The 17,722-nt window shown below is 45.0% G+C and overlaps 7 protein-coding genes across 7 annotated transcripts; 4 read left to right on the forward strand and 3 right to left on the reverse strand.

Annotated features, from left to right (window-relative positions):
- Positions 1 to 82: 82 nt before the first annotated feature.
- Positions 83 to 3,993, forward strand: SAMD00019534_060200 (hypothetical protein; the record flags this gene model as incomplete). The annotated part of the gene is made up of 5 exons (XM_012898618.1): positions 83 to 137; positions 211 to 749; positions 827 to 1,235; positions 1,307 to 1,479; positions 1,546 to 3,993. 5 exons carry the CDS (start codon positions 83 to 85, stop codon positions 3,991 to 3,993), a joined length of 3,624 nt encoding a protein of 1,207 aa, XP_012754072.1.
- Positions 3,994 to 4,254: 261 nt separating this feature from the next.
- SAMD00019534_060210 (hypothetical protein) lies at positions 4,255 to 5,406 on the reverse strand (the record flags this gene model as incomplete). Its single annotated transcript, XM_012898619.1, has 4 exons — positions 4,255 to 4,437; positions 4,504 to 4,824; positions 4,882 to 5,229; positions 5,302 to 5,406. 4 exons carry the CDS (start codon positions 5,404 to 5,406, stop codon positions 4,255 to 4,257), a joined length of 957 nt encoding a protein of 318 aa, XP_012754073.1.
- Positions 5,407 to 6,278: 872 nt separating this feature from the next.
- SAMD00019534_060220 (hypothetical protein) lies at positions 6,279 to 7,791 on the forward strand (the record flags this gene model as incomplete). The annotated part of the gene is made up of 4 exons (XM_012898620.1): positions 6,279 to 6,288; positions 6,356 to 6,536; positions 6,594 to 6,986; positions 7,053 to 7,791. Coding segments are annotated over 4 exons (1,323 nt in total), but the record flags the coding sequence as incomplete, so codon positions are not given.
- Positions 7,792 to 8,291: 500 nt separating this feature from the next.
- Positions 8,292 to 10,821, forward strand: SAMD00019534_060230 (hypothetical protein; the record flags this gene model as incomplete). Its single annotated transcript, XM_012898621.1, has 5 exons — positions 8,292 to 8,612; positions 8,673 to 8,766; positions 8,833 to 9,157; positions 9,224 to 9,839; positions 9,904 to 10,821. 5 exons carry the CDS (start codon positions 8,292 to 8,294, stop codon positions 10,819 to 10,821), a joined length of 2,274 nt encoding a protein of 757 aa, XP_012754075.1.
- A 1,427-nt stretch (positions 10,822 to 12,248) lies between these two features.
- Positions 12,249 to 13,115, reverse strand: SAMD00019534_060240 (hypothetical protein; the record flags this gene model as incomplete). Its single annotated transcript, XM_012898622.1, has 1 exon — positions 12,249 to 13,115. One exon carries the CDS (start codon positions 13,113 to 13,115, stop codon positions 12,249 to 12,251), a length of 867 nt encoding a protein of 288 aa, XP_012754076.1.
- Positions 13,116 to 13,936: 821 nt separating this feature from the next.
- SAMD00019534_060250 (hypothetical protein) lies at positions 13,937 to 16,314 on the reverse strand (the record flags this gene model as incomplete). Its single annotated transcript, XM_012898623.1, has 2 exons — positions 13,937 to 15,763; positions 15,850 to 16,314. The coding sequence occupies 2 exons, from the start codon at positions 16,312 to 16,314 to the stop codon at positions 13,937 to 13,939; spliced, it is 2,292 nt and encodes a 763-aa protein (XP_012754077.1).
- A 1,002-nt stretch (positions 16,315 to 17,316) lies between these two features.
- On the forward strand, positions 17,317 to 17,640 carry SAMD00019534_060260 (hypothetical protein; the record flags this gene model as incomplete). The annotated part of the gene is made up of 1 exon (XM_012898624.1): positions 17,317 to 17,640. A coding segment is annotated over one exon (324 nt), but the record flags the coding sequence as incomplete, so codon positions are not given.
- Positions 17,641 to 17,722: the final 82 nt, after the last annotated feature.

A 17,722-nucleotide genomic window follows, 5' to 3' on the forward strand; every position in this document is an offset into this window, starting at 1 on the left:
AAAGCAGACGACAAAACGACAACGAAGCATAAATCAATCAAACAATCGTTCATAGACATATATATAGAGAGACTGGACAAGGATGTCATCAAAGAAACTACTCTTTGATCAATTCCTATTGGTCTCATTGAAAGAAGGTATGTCTGGCTCATTCACTCACTCAATCAATCAACAGAGCAGGGTCTGACTCGACAGCACATATACATTCAGATACAAATGGAGCAGGTGGAATAATACCATATGTAAAGGATGTTTACCCACCTGATACGGTCGATCCCAATGTACCACTGTTCTGCTTCCCCGAGGAGATTGACAAGACGATGGTGTCATATCAATCGTTGAGCAAGTCGTCATCGATATCAGAGTCGTTCTCGTTCGTCCTGACGGACCGCGAGGGCAACCAGCAGTTTGGATTCACACGACGCATCCTGACCAAGGCCAACACGATGGTGCTGAACAAGACCACCATGCTTATACCCGAGTCACTGTGCATCATCAGTCGCTACGCGTGGTACAGCACATTTGCAAAGATGCTCGAGATACTTGAATCGCGCTACCTCGTCTCCATTGAGGAGATACACAACTTCTTGGCGGCGGCCTTACTCTCTGTCATCCCAGCACCAGGCGACAACTTCAACATACACATCTACAACAACCCCTTCCTCACCCTACCCGAGAAGCGTGTCGAGTTGCCCTCCAACTACCAACTCAAGCGTCCACTCGATGTTGGCAAGTCATCACTACATGATGTATGTTTGATTGATTGATCGATGTTTGATCACATGACTCACTGACCTCTACCTCCAATCACGTGACACACATACAGGGTACACTCTTTCCTTTGGTCGAGTCATTGTCATCACAAAAGATACTACATCTGTTCATATCATTGTTGTTTGAGCGAAGAGTGATTATATACTCTGAGAATATATGCAAAGTCAGCAAGTTTGTCAATGCAGCGGTGGCCTTGCTCGATCCATTCGTGTGGCAACACATCTTCATTCCAGTGCTACCACGATCACTGCTGGACTACTGCACGGCACCGATGCCATTCATCATTGGTGTACACTCTTCACTCTTCCCATTGATCAGAAAGAAGCCACTGAACGAGATCATCTTTGTCGACCTTGACAAGGACCAAGTGCTGCCACTCCCCGAAGACATTGCTCTCTTTCCACCACACCTCAATCAACTCTTAAAGCAATGTCTCGACTCACAGATACTCGAGTTGCGCAGTATGTATCCCAATGGTTATTGGCGCGCTGTCACAGCACTAGAGTAGTACTAACGATGTACACATACACAGAGAGCAAGACCTACGATAGCAATCATAACAAGATAATAGTGGACACGTTTAGACGATTCTTTGTACAGATATTGGGTACATACAGGCGATTCTTCCTCAAGGATATGGAGCAGAAGAAGATGATATTCGACAAGCCATCATTCATTGATTCACAGTTGATCACTCCATCAAAGGTAAGGCCAGGCCAACCACCCTTGGAAACGAACCAATGACCGCTAACATCCATCCTTTTTGTTTAGTTCCTCACGACATTCTGTTCGTCACAGATGTTTGAACGATTCATTGCAGAGCGAGAGGAGTATTACTTTAAGAATCTTACACCGCCAGGCATATTCGAGAAAGAGGTGATCACATTTGATCTGAAGAATCCAGTGACAGCATCGATAAACAATACACTGCGCCAAAAGGAGAAGGAGAAGGAGAAGGAGCGAGAGCGTGTCGAGAAGGAGAAGGAGCGCGAGCGTGTCGAGAAGGAGAAGGCAAAGGCTTTGGCCAAGGCGGCAGCTTATCGTCAGGTGATCGACCTCAAGAAGCCAGCTTTGGCCAACCCAAAGAACAATGGCAGTGTCGACAGGTCATTCTTTGCCAATCTCATCAGCACCAACAACAACAGCAATACTCATGGCGCACCTACCAACAACAACAATCACGTGACATCTGGCACGAGCTCGCTGACAGTGGGCACACCAAATATATCGCGCTCAAAGACAATGACTGCCGCAGACCTCGCTGCAATGGACTCCTCCAACCCACAGAGCTTCTCAGCATTGAACGTCGATCTGCCTAAACCCAAGTCGTCAAACAATCTGGCCGCCCTTGGTGGACTGATCAGCAATGCGGCCAACTCAATCACAAGGAGCGCATCAACATCATTCACCCAGGGCCAGAGCCACTCGCCAATGTCATCCATGACTAGCCAGACGATGCAGGCGTCCACCTCCACACCGTCTCTATCATTGGCCCCACCACCCCAGACTGGCCTCTCGCTGTCGGCCAACTCCACCCCAGTCCTTTCACACAGCAAATCGATATCAGAGGTGGGCCACATCATTATCAATCAGGTGGCCAAGACGGTCACTGCCACGGCCAACACTGTGGCACATGTACATGTAAACACTGGCTCACATCAAAGGCTCACCAACTCGGATGGTTCACAACGCCACATTCAATCATTGGCAGAGACACAGAGGATGGAGATTACGTACAAGTCTATCCCATTCGCGTTTATTCATCAAAAGTTCGCGCCTCAATGCGAGCGCATGACCATCGAAGACATTCACAATCTGCTCTTCCCGCCCAAGCAGGTGTCACCAACCATCCCACACATCATCAAGACGCCTTCGTCGCCAGAGTTACAACGCAAAGAGGGTGGTGGAGGCATGCACAAATCAGCCTCTGTCGACAAGAACCTCTTTAAGATCCCTGAGCTGCCAGAGCACTTTGCCATTCCACTCAACATCAAACATCGACCACGCACGACATCCCAGAACAACAACAACAATATTCAACCAAGCTACAACAACGTGCACATCAATCCAAACTACAGTGTCAGCGACAAGTCCACTCTACCATCACTTCATGTCAACAAGCGATCACATCAACGCTCGATGTCTGTGTCGACATCGTCGGTGAACTCCTCAACCCAAGCTTCACCGCCACCTGTCCGCCTGACAACCTCCCAGCAACATCAATCGCCGCCCTCAACATTCCAGCTGCCACCTCCACCTCAATCACATCACACACCCATCTACAGACCTATAATTAGCCCACCACCACAGGTAGCATCGTCTGCCTCTGTTCAGTCGACCAAGCCAATGCGAATCGATTCACCGCCATCAACTCAGCGCTCCTATTCCAAACAGTCCTCGGATATCCCACCCTTGTCGGTCGGTGCCAACAGCTCGCTGCAGAGCTCTAGCGCAGCGAGCGCGCACAATCCACTGCCGCCACTCTCCTCAACATCATCCTCCAACAACAACGACTTTTACAACTCCAATCCCTTGTCAACACCTATTGAGACATCGTTCCCAACGCCTGTGGTACCCGCATCCAACAGCTCCATCTCAAACAACTTCTTCTCGGACTGCTCGCCACTTGGCGTGCCCACTTCGGCGCCAGTCGTGGGCATCCATAACAACCCCATCGCACAGTCTGGTGAGAACTTCTTCTCGCCATTCATTTCGCCAATGGCCGTGGCCAACAATGTCAATGTCAATGTCAACCCGGTCGTGGTCAACAACAATGTCCAGAGCCCAACAGTCAATGTTATCTCCACATCGGCATCATCTGTGTTGCCACCACTGCTCAACAACTCTGGACTGCTGCCTACACCGTCTACGTCGTCGTTCAGCACCAACTTCTTTGATCAGTCGCCTCTGTCTCAATCGTCGTTCAGTGACTTTGGTCCGCCCGCCTCCTCCATTGGATCGTACAACCAACTTGCATCAACACATACACCACCTCACACCATACTCAACACAAGCAATCCAAGCATTCCCAACAATAGCAATCCACTGCCACCCCTTCAGACGTCCTACCCAACACAACAGCAATCGATACCAAGCTCATCGAGCAACAGCAACACGGCCTCTCTAAGCACGAGTGGAGGTGCTGGTTCCAAGCCTGCAATCCCTGATGACATGGACGAATTTGATCTATTCCTCGCGATGAGGAATCAAAAGAAATAAGCCCCTGGCTGGCCCTTCTTGACCAGACCCTAAGCGAGGCCTAACATGGCCTTTGGCAATAAAGGTGTATAACTATTTATTTACAAGGTAGTTTGATTTCCTTTTGTTTGTTTAATTGATTGAATGTGATTGAAATGTGATTGAATGATTGGTTTGATTTGTTTGTTATGTTGATTGGATGAATGATGTCTCACCAAGAGTTGTTGGTGAGTTGATACATTCGCCATCACACCTTCGTCCACTCTCCCCTACGAATCTAACTCATTGCTGAGGATTCTGTCTCTGCGACCAGACTATCTGCTCCAAAATGTCAAGCAATGAGATCACTCCTATGAGTTTGTTGTTGTCGTCCACTACAAAGATCCTATGTATCTTGTTCTCGGACACCTTCTGGACAACATCCTTGAACTTGTCATTATATTTACAAGTGATCACCTCCTTTGGCTTGAATATTCCAAAGATACAAGTTAGTTTGGTAACAATGATTCATATTATTTAAAGATTACTTACTGATTGAGTTAAGCTCTTCATTGCATCCAAATACTCATAGAGCGGTTGATAGAGTAGACTGAGGTACTGTCCATGTGACTTAATCAAGTTGAGATCGTGATCACTGATCACTCCACACAGGGCACCCTCTTTGTTGGTAATGGCGATTCCACTGATTCCTAAGCGGGCAATTGTCTTGAATGCTTCCAATGCAGTTTTCTCATTACAGATTGATATGACCTCATGACAGCCTAGGTTTAGTTGTCCAATAGTTCTCTCGCCTGCTGTTGTCAACCCATTGTCCACTCCAAACAACTGAGCTGTGCACTCAATTATACGAGACTGTATGATAGTTCTAGGTCAGTAATATGATGAAGAATGAAGATTGAATATACATACCAATGAGATAACATTGCAAAGTTCACCTCTCTGGTCGAGCACGGCAACTCTGTGGATCTTGTTCTTGGACATTAGACGTGCTACTTGGTCCAACATCATGTCGGAGCCAACTACGATGAATGGCTCTCGCTTGGAAATGTTGGCAATATCCATGACACGATGTTTGTTGAAAAGGTTCTTGCCAGTGAGGTTTGTTAACACTGTTGAGATATCTCCTTGAGGCAGACTCTCCGTCTCTACAATCTCCAGAATCTCATAGATTAGATCGATCATACTAAAGAAGGATACATATTTCTTTTCCTTCTCATCGTAGACTGGTGCCGACAATATATTATTATCGATCAATAACTATTTAATTTCATGTTAGAATATTGATTGATTGATTGATTGATTGAGTTGGAGAATGATGTATATATGTACCTTGAAACCCTTCTCGATTGGATCTTCCTTCTTCACAAAGACTACCTTGGACTGGTCATTTGGGAATAAGGGTGATGATGCATTCAATGTTTGTAATAACTCCATTGTTGTTTGACTAATGTTACTACTATTACTACTACTATTACTGTTGTTCAAAGTATGTAGTTATATGTTTGTATGTATGTATGTAAGGAACCTATGTTGAAGATTGAACAATTCGGCACGCCATTCAATCCTCACCTCCACATCACACTCATTCATGAATGATACCAAGGTATACCTTGGTTGTTCCATCCAACAACCTTGGAGCTCCTGTCCAACACGCTCCTTGCAACCTAGGACGATAAGTCAGAGAGTGAATGTAGTCGGATGAAGAACCACACACTACTACTGGTGCAAGGCTAAAGGATGGATAACCTATTTTGGAATAGTCTTACCACATTGTCCACACAATGTCCTTCATCTATGTAATATAAATGGATTATTGTATTGATTCTCCACAACAACTAGTGCAAACATTGGCATTGAGTGCAAAAATAAATGTGTGTATGGAGGACCCTAATATTACCATAATAAGTAATACAGATGTGTGTATCCTTAAGAATATTAATATCTTTTTTGAACTTCAATTGTTTTAAATTAAAGTTGTGTTGTCTTCCATATCCAGTAATCTCTCTTTATAACGATGGATGGTGAATGTTGTGTGTGTTTGAGAATGTGTGTTAATCCCTGGGTGAAGATGGTATGTGTGTGTGTGTGTGTTTGAGAGATGTCTCCCTTCCATCTGTCGCTCGAACCCAGGTGTCTTCTCAAGGGTTGTTTGGTCTGGAAGTGAGAAGGTAAGTCGCGTACATCGCACCCTGTTGATACCATTCGTCATCTTAAAAGATTATCTCTATATATTTGTTCAATCAAGAGTTTACAATGTTATAACTAGATATAGATATATTATACAAATAATAAAACAAATATTAACAATGAATATTAGTAAGTAAAAATGAATGAATGAATCTGACATGCCAGAAGTATTAACCATGTTTTGTTGTTCTAACAGGGACAAGAAAATCCAATCATCGGGCTGTTAATGTAAAGTCCGATGTTGATGAGACTGGATATGACTTGGATTACTTCCTTCCACTGCTTAAAGAGAAAAAGGCAACAATTAGACAGAGTGCTTTGAACAATTTAATCAATATATTCATTTACCAGAATAGAAGAGAACAGATACATGAACTGTATGTTTAAAGAACCAACAACCATTGAATATGAACTAATTGATCAACAACAAACAGGGATATACAGTTTGCCAATGCTCTGTGTGACTTGATTGTGGCTGGTAAGGACCAGACAGAGGTACAACTGGCACTGCATGCTCTTAGGTTGGTGGCGATTCATGATGGTTTGGATAGAATAGAGTTCTTCAGGACTGTTAGAGGTGCCTTGTCACCATTGATAGATGAATCAGAAGATTACCTGAACCCTCATACAATGGCTGGTTGTCTGGATGCATTGGCTGTCAGTTGCTTCGTCAACGCCCCTCTTGCTGACACCTACGAGAATACGATTGATTTGTTCGAGGAGGTAATCAACAATCACAAGAACAAACAGGTTTTGAACAGGGCTATACGTGGTTGGCTATTGATGCTCACCAGATATGAGCCTGCTCAGATCAACACTCATCTCAGGTATGAAATGGTCTTCAAACTTAGAAGTAATACAAGTCTTTACTTACTCACTCAAACATATATTAGCATGCTGGACCGAATTACCGAACTATCAAGCTCCTCATTTCATGAACTATCAATCACATGTGCAATTGCTATTGCATTCTTGGTTAGTGAGATGGATAGTGATGCATTGGAGGCTGCCCAACAACAAGAGAATGATGCTGGAGATGAGGAAGGATCATTAGAGGATGACTATGATTATGAGGAGGAAGAGGAACACTACTCACACAAGCATCATGGTAAACAAAGTGCACAACATGTGGCCAGAGAGGATGCTGGTGAAGAGGATGATGCCCAAGATGACGATGAAGAAGATGATGATGAAGAGGAGGATGATGATGAGAACTCAATCATTAGTCTTGTGGAGAACTTGGTAATCAACAATCATGAGAAGGGCAAGAAGAAGTTCAAGTCCAACTCGTTGCTTAGACAGATCGTCCAGACGTTGAAGCAAGGATCCATGCCAAGGGAGATGCTCAAGATCGACGACCAACCATTCTACTTTGAAGGCTGGCGCAAGTACATCCAGCTCCACGAGATCAAGAAGACTCTAAAGAGTGGCTCGTCCATCCAGTGGGGCTACAATCGTGATCTCCGAGCTCTGTTTAGTATCCACATGCGATCACACCTGGAGAACTCCCTACTGCTCTTCGAGCAAAAGGCCCTCCTGTCGCCCAAGTCATCACGATCCAAACAGCGAACACAAGACCTACAACGAGATCGCCGCAACGCATCCAATGTAATTTCCTACCATCACCAAGAATAATAATAAACCATCCAGAGTTAAACTTTGGACACAGATGGTGTATGTATGTTTGTTTTGTGCGTGTTCGCCAACTTATTTCCCCGGCTCGTGTGTGTGTTGTAAGGTGGACTCGTTGAAGTGGGGTTGGGGCTTCACCAAGTCCTCGTCTTTTTCCTTATTTGGTAAACACACGGTTTCAAACATTCAAACTTCCCAACAACAGTGTTGTCATCAACCTATACAATACTATGACAATTGTCAACCAATAATCGTATCCATTAATCTAGATAAACTAAATGTAATGTAACAATCATATCTATGATTAACAAATAATATAACAACCATCAGGTACAGGTACAAACCATGACATTATGGGATAAAATTAAAGCTCCTTTTGTAGGTATCGATCATTCAATATCAAGATTGGATAAATAATAATCATTCTAACATGATACAAATACATATGATAGGAGGAGATAAAGGCTCAGGAGAACCATCTTAGAGCTACTACCACTTCAATGGTACCAAACAATGAGATGGTGGTCGATCTGGATCATATCGAGTTGGAGAAACAGATAAAGGCAGATCAGATCCAACAATTACAACAACAAATTCAAATACAACAACAAATACAACAACATCAACAACAGAATCCAATGGCTTTTATGGATCAGGCCAGTAGTCATCATGGAGGTGGTGGCGGAGTGATTGGTGCAGTCCATAATCCATTACAAGGAACTCAACATATTCCAAGGATGATCCAACCTCAACAACAACAACCTCAATTCAACATCCTGGGCCAATCAACTCAACTTAGAAATCCAGGCGTTCCACAACTAGTAAGACAACCTACAGTCATTAGTTTACAACCATTACAACAACAACAATTACATCATCAGCATCTGCATCAACAATACTATCAAAATCAACAACAGTCATCGGTTGTGGATATGCCAAGACAGGGTATCCACACCACTTATCAACCTACACCAAGTATCAAACAATCAACTTCAACATATCATAGATATCAAAATGATCAACCAACACCATCAATAATAGCCCCAACTTCACCAATAGTCAATGTTACCTCCGAAGTACATACATCAGCACTTGCCAACATTGTATCCATACCTTCAAATATAGCAGAGATCAATGTATTGACCCCTATCACAGCAATTCCAACTTCATCGGCAGCAGCACAAGAACTAATCCACTCACCATATGCCATTGAAGTTGATCATGCACCACCATTTGTTCCCAATACAACCGAGACCCTCTCCGATTCGGGGCTCTACAGTTCTGGATGGAGGAACTTCATGGAGATCAAACGTCCACAGAATCAACCAAGCCAAGAGATAGTGCCCCCAACAGAGTTAAATGACATGTATGTATCCCCAGTCATCCTGGAATTATATCAATCACTCACTCAATCAATCATTCTGACTTTCAGGAAAACCTTGGTAATCAACATTCCATCGATTATAACTGCTCAACAATCATTGTTGACTGGATTGGATCAGTTACAGAATGCTGGTGCCAGGTTACAGAATGGTGAGAATTTGTTGACCAAGATTGATATTGCAGATGATTCCACAACCATTCATAATTATACATGTCCTGATGAGGTACCTGCATCGGCACCCGTCAAGACGATGAAAGGTCGAAGCAAGAGGTTCAGTCGAGACAAGATGAAGAAGTTCAAGAACAGTGTGTACCAGATATTGGTGCCAGAGACAACACTCCCCATTCATTTGGTCGATAGTGAGCAGCTGGAACACTATGTTGTGCCATTCCTTATGGAGCTCGGTCGTGCATTGCTCATGTCTGGAGTACCCGTCCATCGTCTTGAATATGAGCTGACCCTGATCAGCTCGACCTTTGGCATGGATGGACATTTCTTCTCGACGCCCACCGGTATCTTCTTCTCGTTTGGTTCGCCACACTCCATTCTCTCTCCCTACACTCATCTTCTGAGGATCCAATCAATGGACTACAACATGTATCGATTGACCAAACTTGAAGAGTTGGCCGACGAAGTGATCTATGCCAAGAAGAATTGTCAAGATGTAAGTTGTTTGAACTCTCACTCACTCATCAATCACATGCTCACACTTACCTCATCAACTTTAGGCCTTGGTCGACTTGAAGGATATCCTGCGCCAGCCACCATTGTATAACATCTACATGACGGTTGCTAGTTTCCTAATGTCTTCATTCGCGTTCTCATTCTTCCTCCAAAGTGGTTGGATTGAAGTTGGCTCCATTTCATTGATCGGCCTGTGCATAGGTTTGCTCACGGCACTCTCAATGAAGTTACCAACAATCGGAAAGGTGGTGGAGAGTATTGGTGCATTTGGTGGTTCATTCCTCGCCGGTGTCATCAACTCATACATCTATCCTGTGCCAAGAGTGGTCGTCACCATTGGCGGCATCATTGCCCTTGCGCCAGGTCTATCCATCACCATTGCCATGGCAGAGATATCAACGAGGAACCTAGTGTCTGGTAATGCCAGACTGATTGGTGCCTTCACATGTTTGCTTCAGCTGTCATTTGGTATCGCCATGGGCACGACATTTGCAGAGAAGGTACTTCCAGTTCGCCCAGAGATCATGCCGGTATCCTTCCCAAGCTGGACCATGTTCATAGCCGTGCCACTTGCGGCCATCTCCTACGCCATACAGATGAAGGCGCATCCGAACCAGATGTGGATCATCATGCTCACATCGATGCTGGGCATCGTGGCTGGCAACTGGGGCAATCAATACTTTGGCACTGACGTCGGCTCATTCTTTGGCGCATGCTTGATCTGCATCATTGGCAACCTATACGCACGATTCACTGGAGGAACCAGTGTGGTTCCGATCATGGCTGGTATCATTGTGTTGGTGCCTGGATCGATGGGTGTGAAAGGATTCCTGTCTGTGTCTGGTGGGAATGCATCTGGTGGTCTTGATCTCCTGACCGGCATGTTCATGATCGCCACATCCCTCACCATCGGACTACTTGTTGCCAACTTGTTGGTGAAGCCAGGTAAGGCATTACAATAAATTACATTTATATAATATATATGTGAGGGTAGGATCACATGGCAGAACTTGATCTAACATATGTCCAGGTATGTGTGGAACCATTCCATCATGATTGAGTGTTGATTGGTATTTCGTTGAAGTTGTCCGGAGAGTTGTCGGCATTGCTGTCCATGTTGCTGTTTGAATTCATTGAATAATCTGGCAGTGTGACAGATGATTGAGATAGACCTTGTAACTTGTTTGGACTGTTAAGTGGTGAGAATGATGGTAGACTTCCATGTGTATATGTCGTGCTATCAGATGATGGTGTTGTTGGAGTTGACTTTAAAGATGGTGATGCTCTTAACTTGCGTGGAAGTGATTTACTTCATGGTAACCAAAATGTTAGTCATACTCGGTATGCCATCAATCAATCAATCAATTAAACATACTCATTGGCAAGTACGGCAGCCCTCTCGACTGAGGCCATCAATAGTCTCTCGATATTATCAAATGTATTTACAGCGTTGATTGAGTGTACTGCCTCTGATGAGTTTGCTACATCAAATGATACCTCTTCAATATGTCCTGTCATGCTCTTCAACTCATTCTATATTGTTTGATTGAGTTAGCATTCGTCCATCACTCACACCATTCATTCATTCAATCATATAACCATACATTTAAAGCAATATTCTTTGGAATGACCTTTCTGATATGCTCTTTAATGTGAAACTGACCGACACTTGGCTCATTGGCCATATGATTAACATATTCTGATAACTTCTTGTTGGCTGTATATATTGATTCAGATGTGTAGACATCGACTGTGAGTGGAGCAACCTTTTGTCTTGAATAAGATGTTGAAGATGAATTGGACATACTATACTTGTTGTAGGTTATGTATACCTCTATCTATCTATCTATCCTTGTTGGAAAGGTTATGATTGATTGAATGATGTCCATCACTCTTTCCAAAGGTGGAAGTGTGAGCCCTATCTGATGGTGTGTGGGTCCACCACCATCTGATCAGATATTTTGACCAGGAAACTTCCAGCCCTGCCGTCCCAGACCCTTCCAAATCCCCAGCCCTGGCAATTGACCTGACCCCCCGACAACTTCAACCAATGAGTATTAATGTAAAGTATGTGTAGCCTTTAATGGTTACAAAGTGGGCCATGATAAGATGTAGCTCACTGATGTGTTTGATCGATATTGTTGGACACTGACTGAATGATGATTGAGAATGTACTTGTCGATGCTAATGATAATGGTGATGTTGAAGATGATGAATGATGAATGGTGAATTGACTCAGCAACAGGAGCAGATACTACTGCTTCCTGCTTCCTACTGCTGTTGCCATGCCGCCATTTAAAGGTTGTATGTTTGAAATGTTGCACATATCGTCGGTTCGTTCGTTCGTTCTATTGATTGTTGGTTGGACATCCAAGGACGACCTTGATGATCACTTCTTCTTGAACAATATCTTTGTTGGGACTGGAGTTGTGGCAGATCCTGAGGTCTGAGTCTTGACCTCGGCTGTGGGGGCGGGGGAGGCGGCGCGTTGCTCATCCTCTTCGGATGGATTGTCATCTGAGCCACTCTCTGACTGTGCCGGTGACCTGGCCTCACCGGTTGTAATGTCCTCCGCCTCACTGCTGGCCTCGTCCTCCTCCTTGACGCCATCCTTGCCGGCGCCCGACGTTGGCTTATTCCTATGCTTGTCCTTGTTGTAGATCAAATGCTTCCTGACCTGCTCCTTCGTCCTGGTCTTAACATGCAAGGCCAGCTTGCTAATGCGGTCGGGGTCCTCCTTGTACAGCGTCATTGCCTCGTCGAGTCTGGCGATCTCCTCCGTGCTCCACACACCCCTGTTGATGCCCTTTGGCGTGGGCTTCATCTTTCTCTTCCTGGGTGTGGTGTCGCCGCTGTCGCCCGCTCCACTTCCACTAGACTTCTTCTGCTTCTTCTTCAAATTGCGACCATTAGCAATGGCCAATATCTCCTCGTCACTTATGCTGGACGAGTCGTCCTCATCATCACTATCCGCTCTATCTCTCTTTAAATCTCTTTCTCTCTCCCTCTCCCTTTCTCTCTCTCTTTCTCTCTCTCTCTCCCTATCCCTCTCTCTTTCTCTCTCTCTTTCTCTCTCTCTATCTCTATCTCTACTTCTATCTCTATCCTTATCCTTTGATGATGATGATAAACTTTTGTTTGATCCTAGACCCAACAACTCTCTAACTTTAATAACAGTGATCATAACATCATTCAACTCATTGTTGATCTGCTTCAACTCCTTCTTTGATAGTCTAACTACGTCCTCTCCTCCCATTATTATTTATTTATAAGGTAGTAAGTAATAATAAATAATAGATAGATAGATAGATATAATAATAATTACTTGTTACTAGTAAATGTTGTAGTCAAGTGGCGAATGAGTTGAAGACAGGCGGCAGACCCAGTAGACAATAGACAGCAACAACAACAACAACAACAACATCTACAGCTCGCGAGCCACACACACTCACACACACACATGCACCAACTACCCATCTCCCTCACACATGACTAACAAAACGCTCATTCAAATGGTGTCGACATGAGTCTTGTTGTTGGCGATACACGCTTGCTGTGCGCGACCACACACGTGGCAGCGGGCTCCAGCCAGGCACATCTGGTCACAGCTACAAGCCACACAGATGACAAATAACAAATTGCAGTTTTGGAAGAGGGCATCATTCGCGAAGTGAGCCACTGGCGTGGCAAGAAACTCTTTTGCCAAATGTTTGTTTGTTTTCTTGGGCCAAGTGCACGTTCGTGACAGGGCCTGGCGGGCGGGCGTGCTCTCACGGTAGGGCATTGCTGGCTTGACTCTGGGCAACACACACACAACCACACATTCAACGATGATTCGCAAGCAAGGACGACACTTCCGTTGCCGACCATTGGAACAACAGACACCGCAAAACGAATTAAAAATCGTAAGCCAAAGCTATCCAGGTGGGCCTTCTCCGAGGGCTGGCCATCCAGCTCACGCAACAGTCGGTGGGTGGTGGGGTTGCGTTCGGTCATGTCTTTGCAATGACGAGTTAGTGGTGCACTCTTGGTGAACCATTGGAACCCGCAGCGTATCTTATTTACAAATAGTATTCATTACTGTTGATGTTGATGTTGCTGTTGCTGTTGCTGCTGTTGCTGCTGTTGCTGTTGCTGCTGGACAGGTGGACGAGCTTGAGGTCCTTGTTGTACAATTTGTTGTCGATGGTTGACTGCACGAACTATCAGATAGAGGGCCAACAGGATGATCACTGTATCATATTTCTCAAAGTAGCGATATACATAATAGGTGATTGACTTTGATGGTTCGGATGGGGGTATGGGCAATCCATGGTCCTCTCCAACACTACTGATCACTTGTTCAGCTGCTGGTTGTGTTGCCGCATTGCCTGTACCAGTGCTTGTCGGTATGACATTGGTGGGCGCACCAGAGAGCATGTCCATCAGACCTCTTGAGCTTGGATTATCAAAGAAGTACTTGTATACAAAGTGGAGGTTGAGTCCTACCAATGCCGTGTAGACTGGGATGTAGGCCTTGGGTTGATGGAATAGTGCCAGGTCATAGTAACGCTTGGCCAGGTACAGGTCTTGATTGAGTCCTTGTCCAAATTGATGCATCAGGCCCAGGTTGAAGTAGGCCTGAGAGTCGTGCATGCTACTGGCCAGCTGATAGGACGATGCGGCCATCTCCAAGGACACGGGCGAGCCACGTCCATAGTAATAGTAGTCGCCAAGTTTGAGTTGCGCGTAGCCGTTCTCTTGATTCGCCGACAGTGCAAAGTAGTGCATGGCCCATCTGTCCTGATCAGCCTGGCTCATGTCAGATGTCACGCCCAGTCCCTTGTCGTACATGTAGGCGGCGTTGTTCTGGGCCATCTCAATGCCAAGCTCAGCAATCTTCTCAAAGAGATAGAGTGCGCGTTGGTGGTCGCCGGCGTCATAGAGTTGGTTGGCATGTGTCATTTGTGTGAGCCACTGTCCGCGCTCGGCCAGGATCTTGAAGAGCTTGACTGTGGTCGCACAGGTGACGGGCGTGTCCGCAGTCATTATCTGAGCCACGTGGAACAGCGCCACAGGGTTGGTGATGGCCTGCTGGAAGTATACCATTGCCTTGCTCTCGTCGGCTTTGACGTGAACGCCATCAATGTACATCTTGCCCAAGTACATTTTGGCGGTCTTGTCACCCTTCTCTGCGGCCTCGGTGAAGTATTTGAAGGCCTTTTGCTCATCCTTCTCGACGCCCCATCCATTAAGATAGAGCTCGGCCAGTCCAGTGAGGCCTGGATAGTGGCCCATCTGATAGGCCTTTGAGAAGAACTTGGCCGCCATGACGTAGTCTTGATTGACGCCATAGCCCTTGCTGTACATGAATGCCACGCCTGTGTAGCCTGCTGGATGGTTAACGTTGGCAGCCTTCTGATAATAATCAAATGCCAACTTGTAGTCCTGCTCCACGGCCATGATGCCCTGGAGATAGAGAGTGGCCAGCGCCACGAGCGAGTTGCCATCGCCTGATGAGCCGAGGTATCTGTGGAACTCGATGACTGAGTCCTCGTCCTGGCGCTCCTGCACCGCCTGGTCGGTGAAGCGCCACGCGTACATGTGATAGCTGAAGCCACGCTGCTCGTAGTCCTCGACGACTTGTCTCGCCACCTCCTTGTACAATGTGTTTGCCGCTCGGCACGATGATTTCATGCCAATACCATTGTGATAGCGGTTGGCCAGAGCCATCTTGGCGGCCACATTGCCAGAGGCTGCGGCAAAGTTGTAATATAGGATAGCCAGGCTGTCGTCCAATGGCACGCCCTTTCCAGATGAGTATAAAAAGGCCAAGGCAGTCTGAGCATCGTCATTCCCCAGGTCTGCTGCCTTCCTATACCATATTGCAGCCTGTTCCAAGTCTATTGATCCTGTCTGGCCGTACTAAGTAAGGCAATGATATGGTCGTGGGCGGGTTAGATGTATGATTGATTGATTGATTGAGTGTTGAGGGAATGACGGACACATACCTCCTCCATGTTGCCAAGTATGTACATCGCTTTGTGGTTGCCTGCGTTCGCAGCCTCAGTCAGGAGTTGTTTGCCCATTGTATGATCAATGTCTTCAATGTTGCTATCATACACAAATGTATCCTTGTCTGATGATATTGATGAAGCCGATGATAATGACGATGATGAGGTCTGTTGATTCATCAATACATATCCACGCTTCCTTTGTCCAAGTATGAGTGTGTCATGAAGTGGAAGCTCCACGCGTCCACCATTGACAAACTCCATCTTCCATAATAGATCATCTCTCAGACGTAACTTTCGCGCTGCAGCCGCCTGAATACTTTCAGCCTCACTGTTGGTGCCATGATCATTTGACGACTGTTCACTATTGGTGTTCACCGATGTGGATGTTGTCACATCTGGTGTCGCATGTATATTTTCCACCTCGTCATCTGCATCATGTGCCAAGTGTGATGCTGACATAGTTGTCATCAACAACCCAAGTAGCAACAGTACTACTATAATCCATTTTGTTGTTTGACTATTCATAGTATGTATATGTATAAGTATGTGTATTAAATGAGTGTTGATGTTGTGTGGAAGTAAGATGAATGATCATTCATTCATTTGCAATCCAAAGTGTGAGTTGGTGAGGGAGTGTGAATTGAAAGATGGGGCTGAGGACTTCACCTCACTTCCAATGATGATTGACCAAGTGACGAGGCATTCTTCGAGAGTTGTGGAATCCAAAGTTGATCATACCTTGAACTAAATATCAATGTAAGGTTATTGAATCAATGTCTGTAGTGTAATCAAAGAGATAATAATGATAATGTAAGAGTGGAAGTTCGACTTTGTGACCCCGGTACAACCCTCCCCTGGGGGAGAGTGTTAGGTGGGTTGAATCCATTGATGGTGGGTTGAGCGGATTATTGCCACATTACAAACATAAGGGTGTTGTCTCAAGGTTGAATGGTTGTTCCTTCATTATCATCATCATCACAAATATATATATACTTATACATATATTCATATTTATATATAATCAACAGAGATAGAGATAATATCTATCCTTTAATACTTAATTAACAACCCCTTCTTATTTTATATACATTGTGTTAGAGCCTTCAATGGGAAGAGTTAGAAAACGAGTCTAAAGACATCTTTTATATAGATAGTTTAGCCATTCTGGTATGTTTGAATGATTGAATGAATGAATGATTGATCAAACACTAACGGGTCTTGATTAATATGCATATTCCAGCAACTCCACAATTCCCATTAATTCACAAAGAGATAGAAGTACCTACCTAGTAGTATATACCATACCATTATTGATTCAAATCGAAACAAGATTGTAACAAATCTCCTACCATTGTACATTGTACATTGTATCATTCAAACAACAACAACAACAACAACAACAACTACAACCAAGAACCATTGTCCAAGTCACCGGTCCATCCAGTACAACCAAGAGTTTAAGAAAGAAACAAAGAAATGGTCCTTTCAAGATTTCCAAGATTGTCCAAGAACCTCCCGCTCTTGTCATTCGTTGTGGCCTCTAGCGCCTTGAGTTTCCAGATCCTCGTGCTATACCCATGGCACATGGAGATTGATCGCAGCCACCATCAACTCGCCAACAAGATTGAGGAGCTCACAAACGATCCGAAGAGGGCACTCAGCAGACCAAACTATGACCAGGTCCTCATAGGAGGAAACACGGCGGCGTCCACCCTACCCGCCGCATCATCCCCAACCAACAACACTTTGCAGAATCTAGCGGCTAAGCTAGGTGGTGGCACCAATACCTCCAACCTTTCCCAGACTCTTGTAGTCAAGGAAACATGAGAGAGAGAGTTAGTTAGTGCTTTTGTACCCTCCTAACAAC

Source organism: Acytostelium subglobosum (assembly GCF_000787575.1).
Source record: "Acytostelium subglobosum LB1 DNA, scaffold: scaffold11, whole genome shotgun sequence".
Classification (NCBI taxonomy): Eukaryota; Evosea; class Eumycetozoa; order Acytosteliales; family Acytosteliaceae; genus Acytostelium; species Acytostelium subglobosum.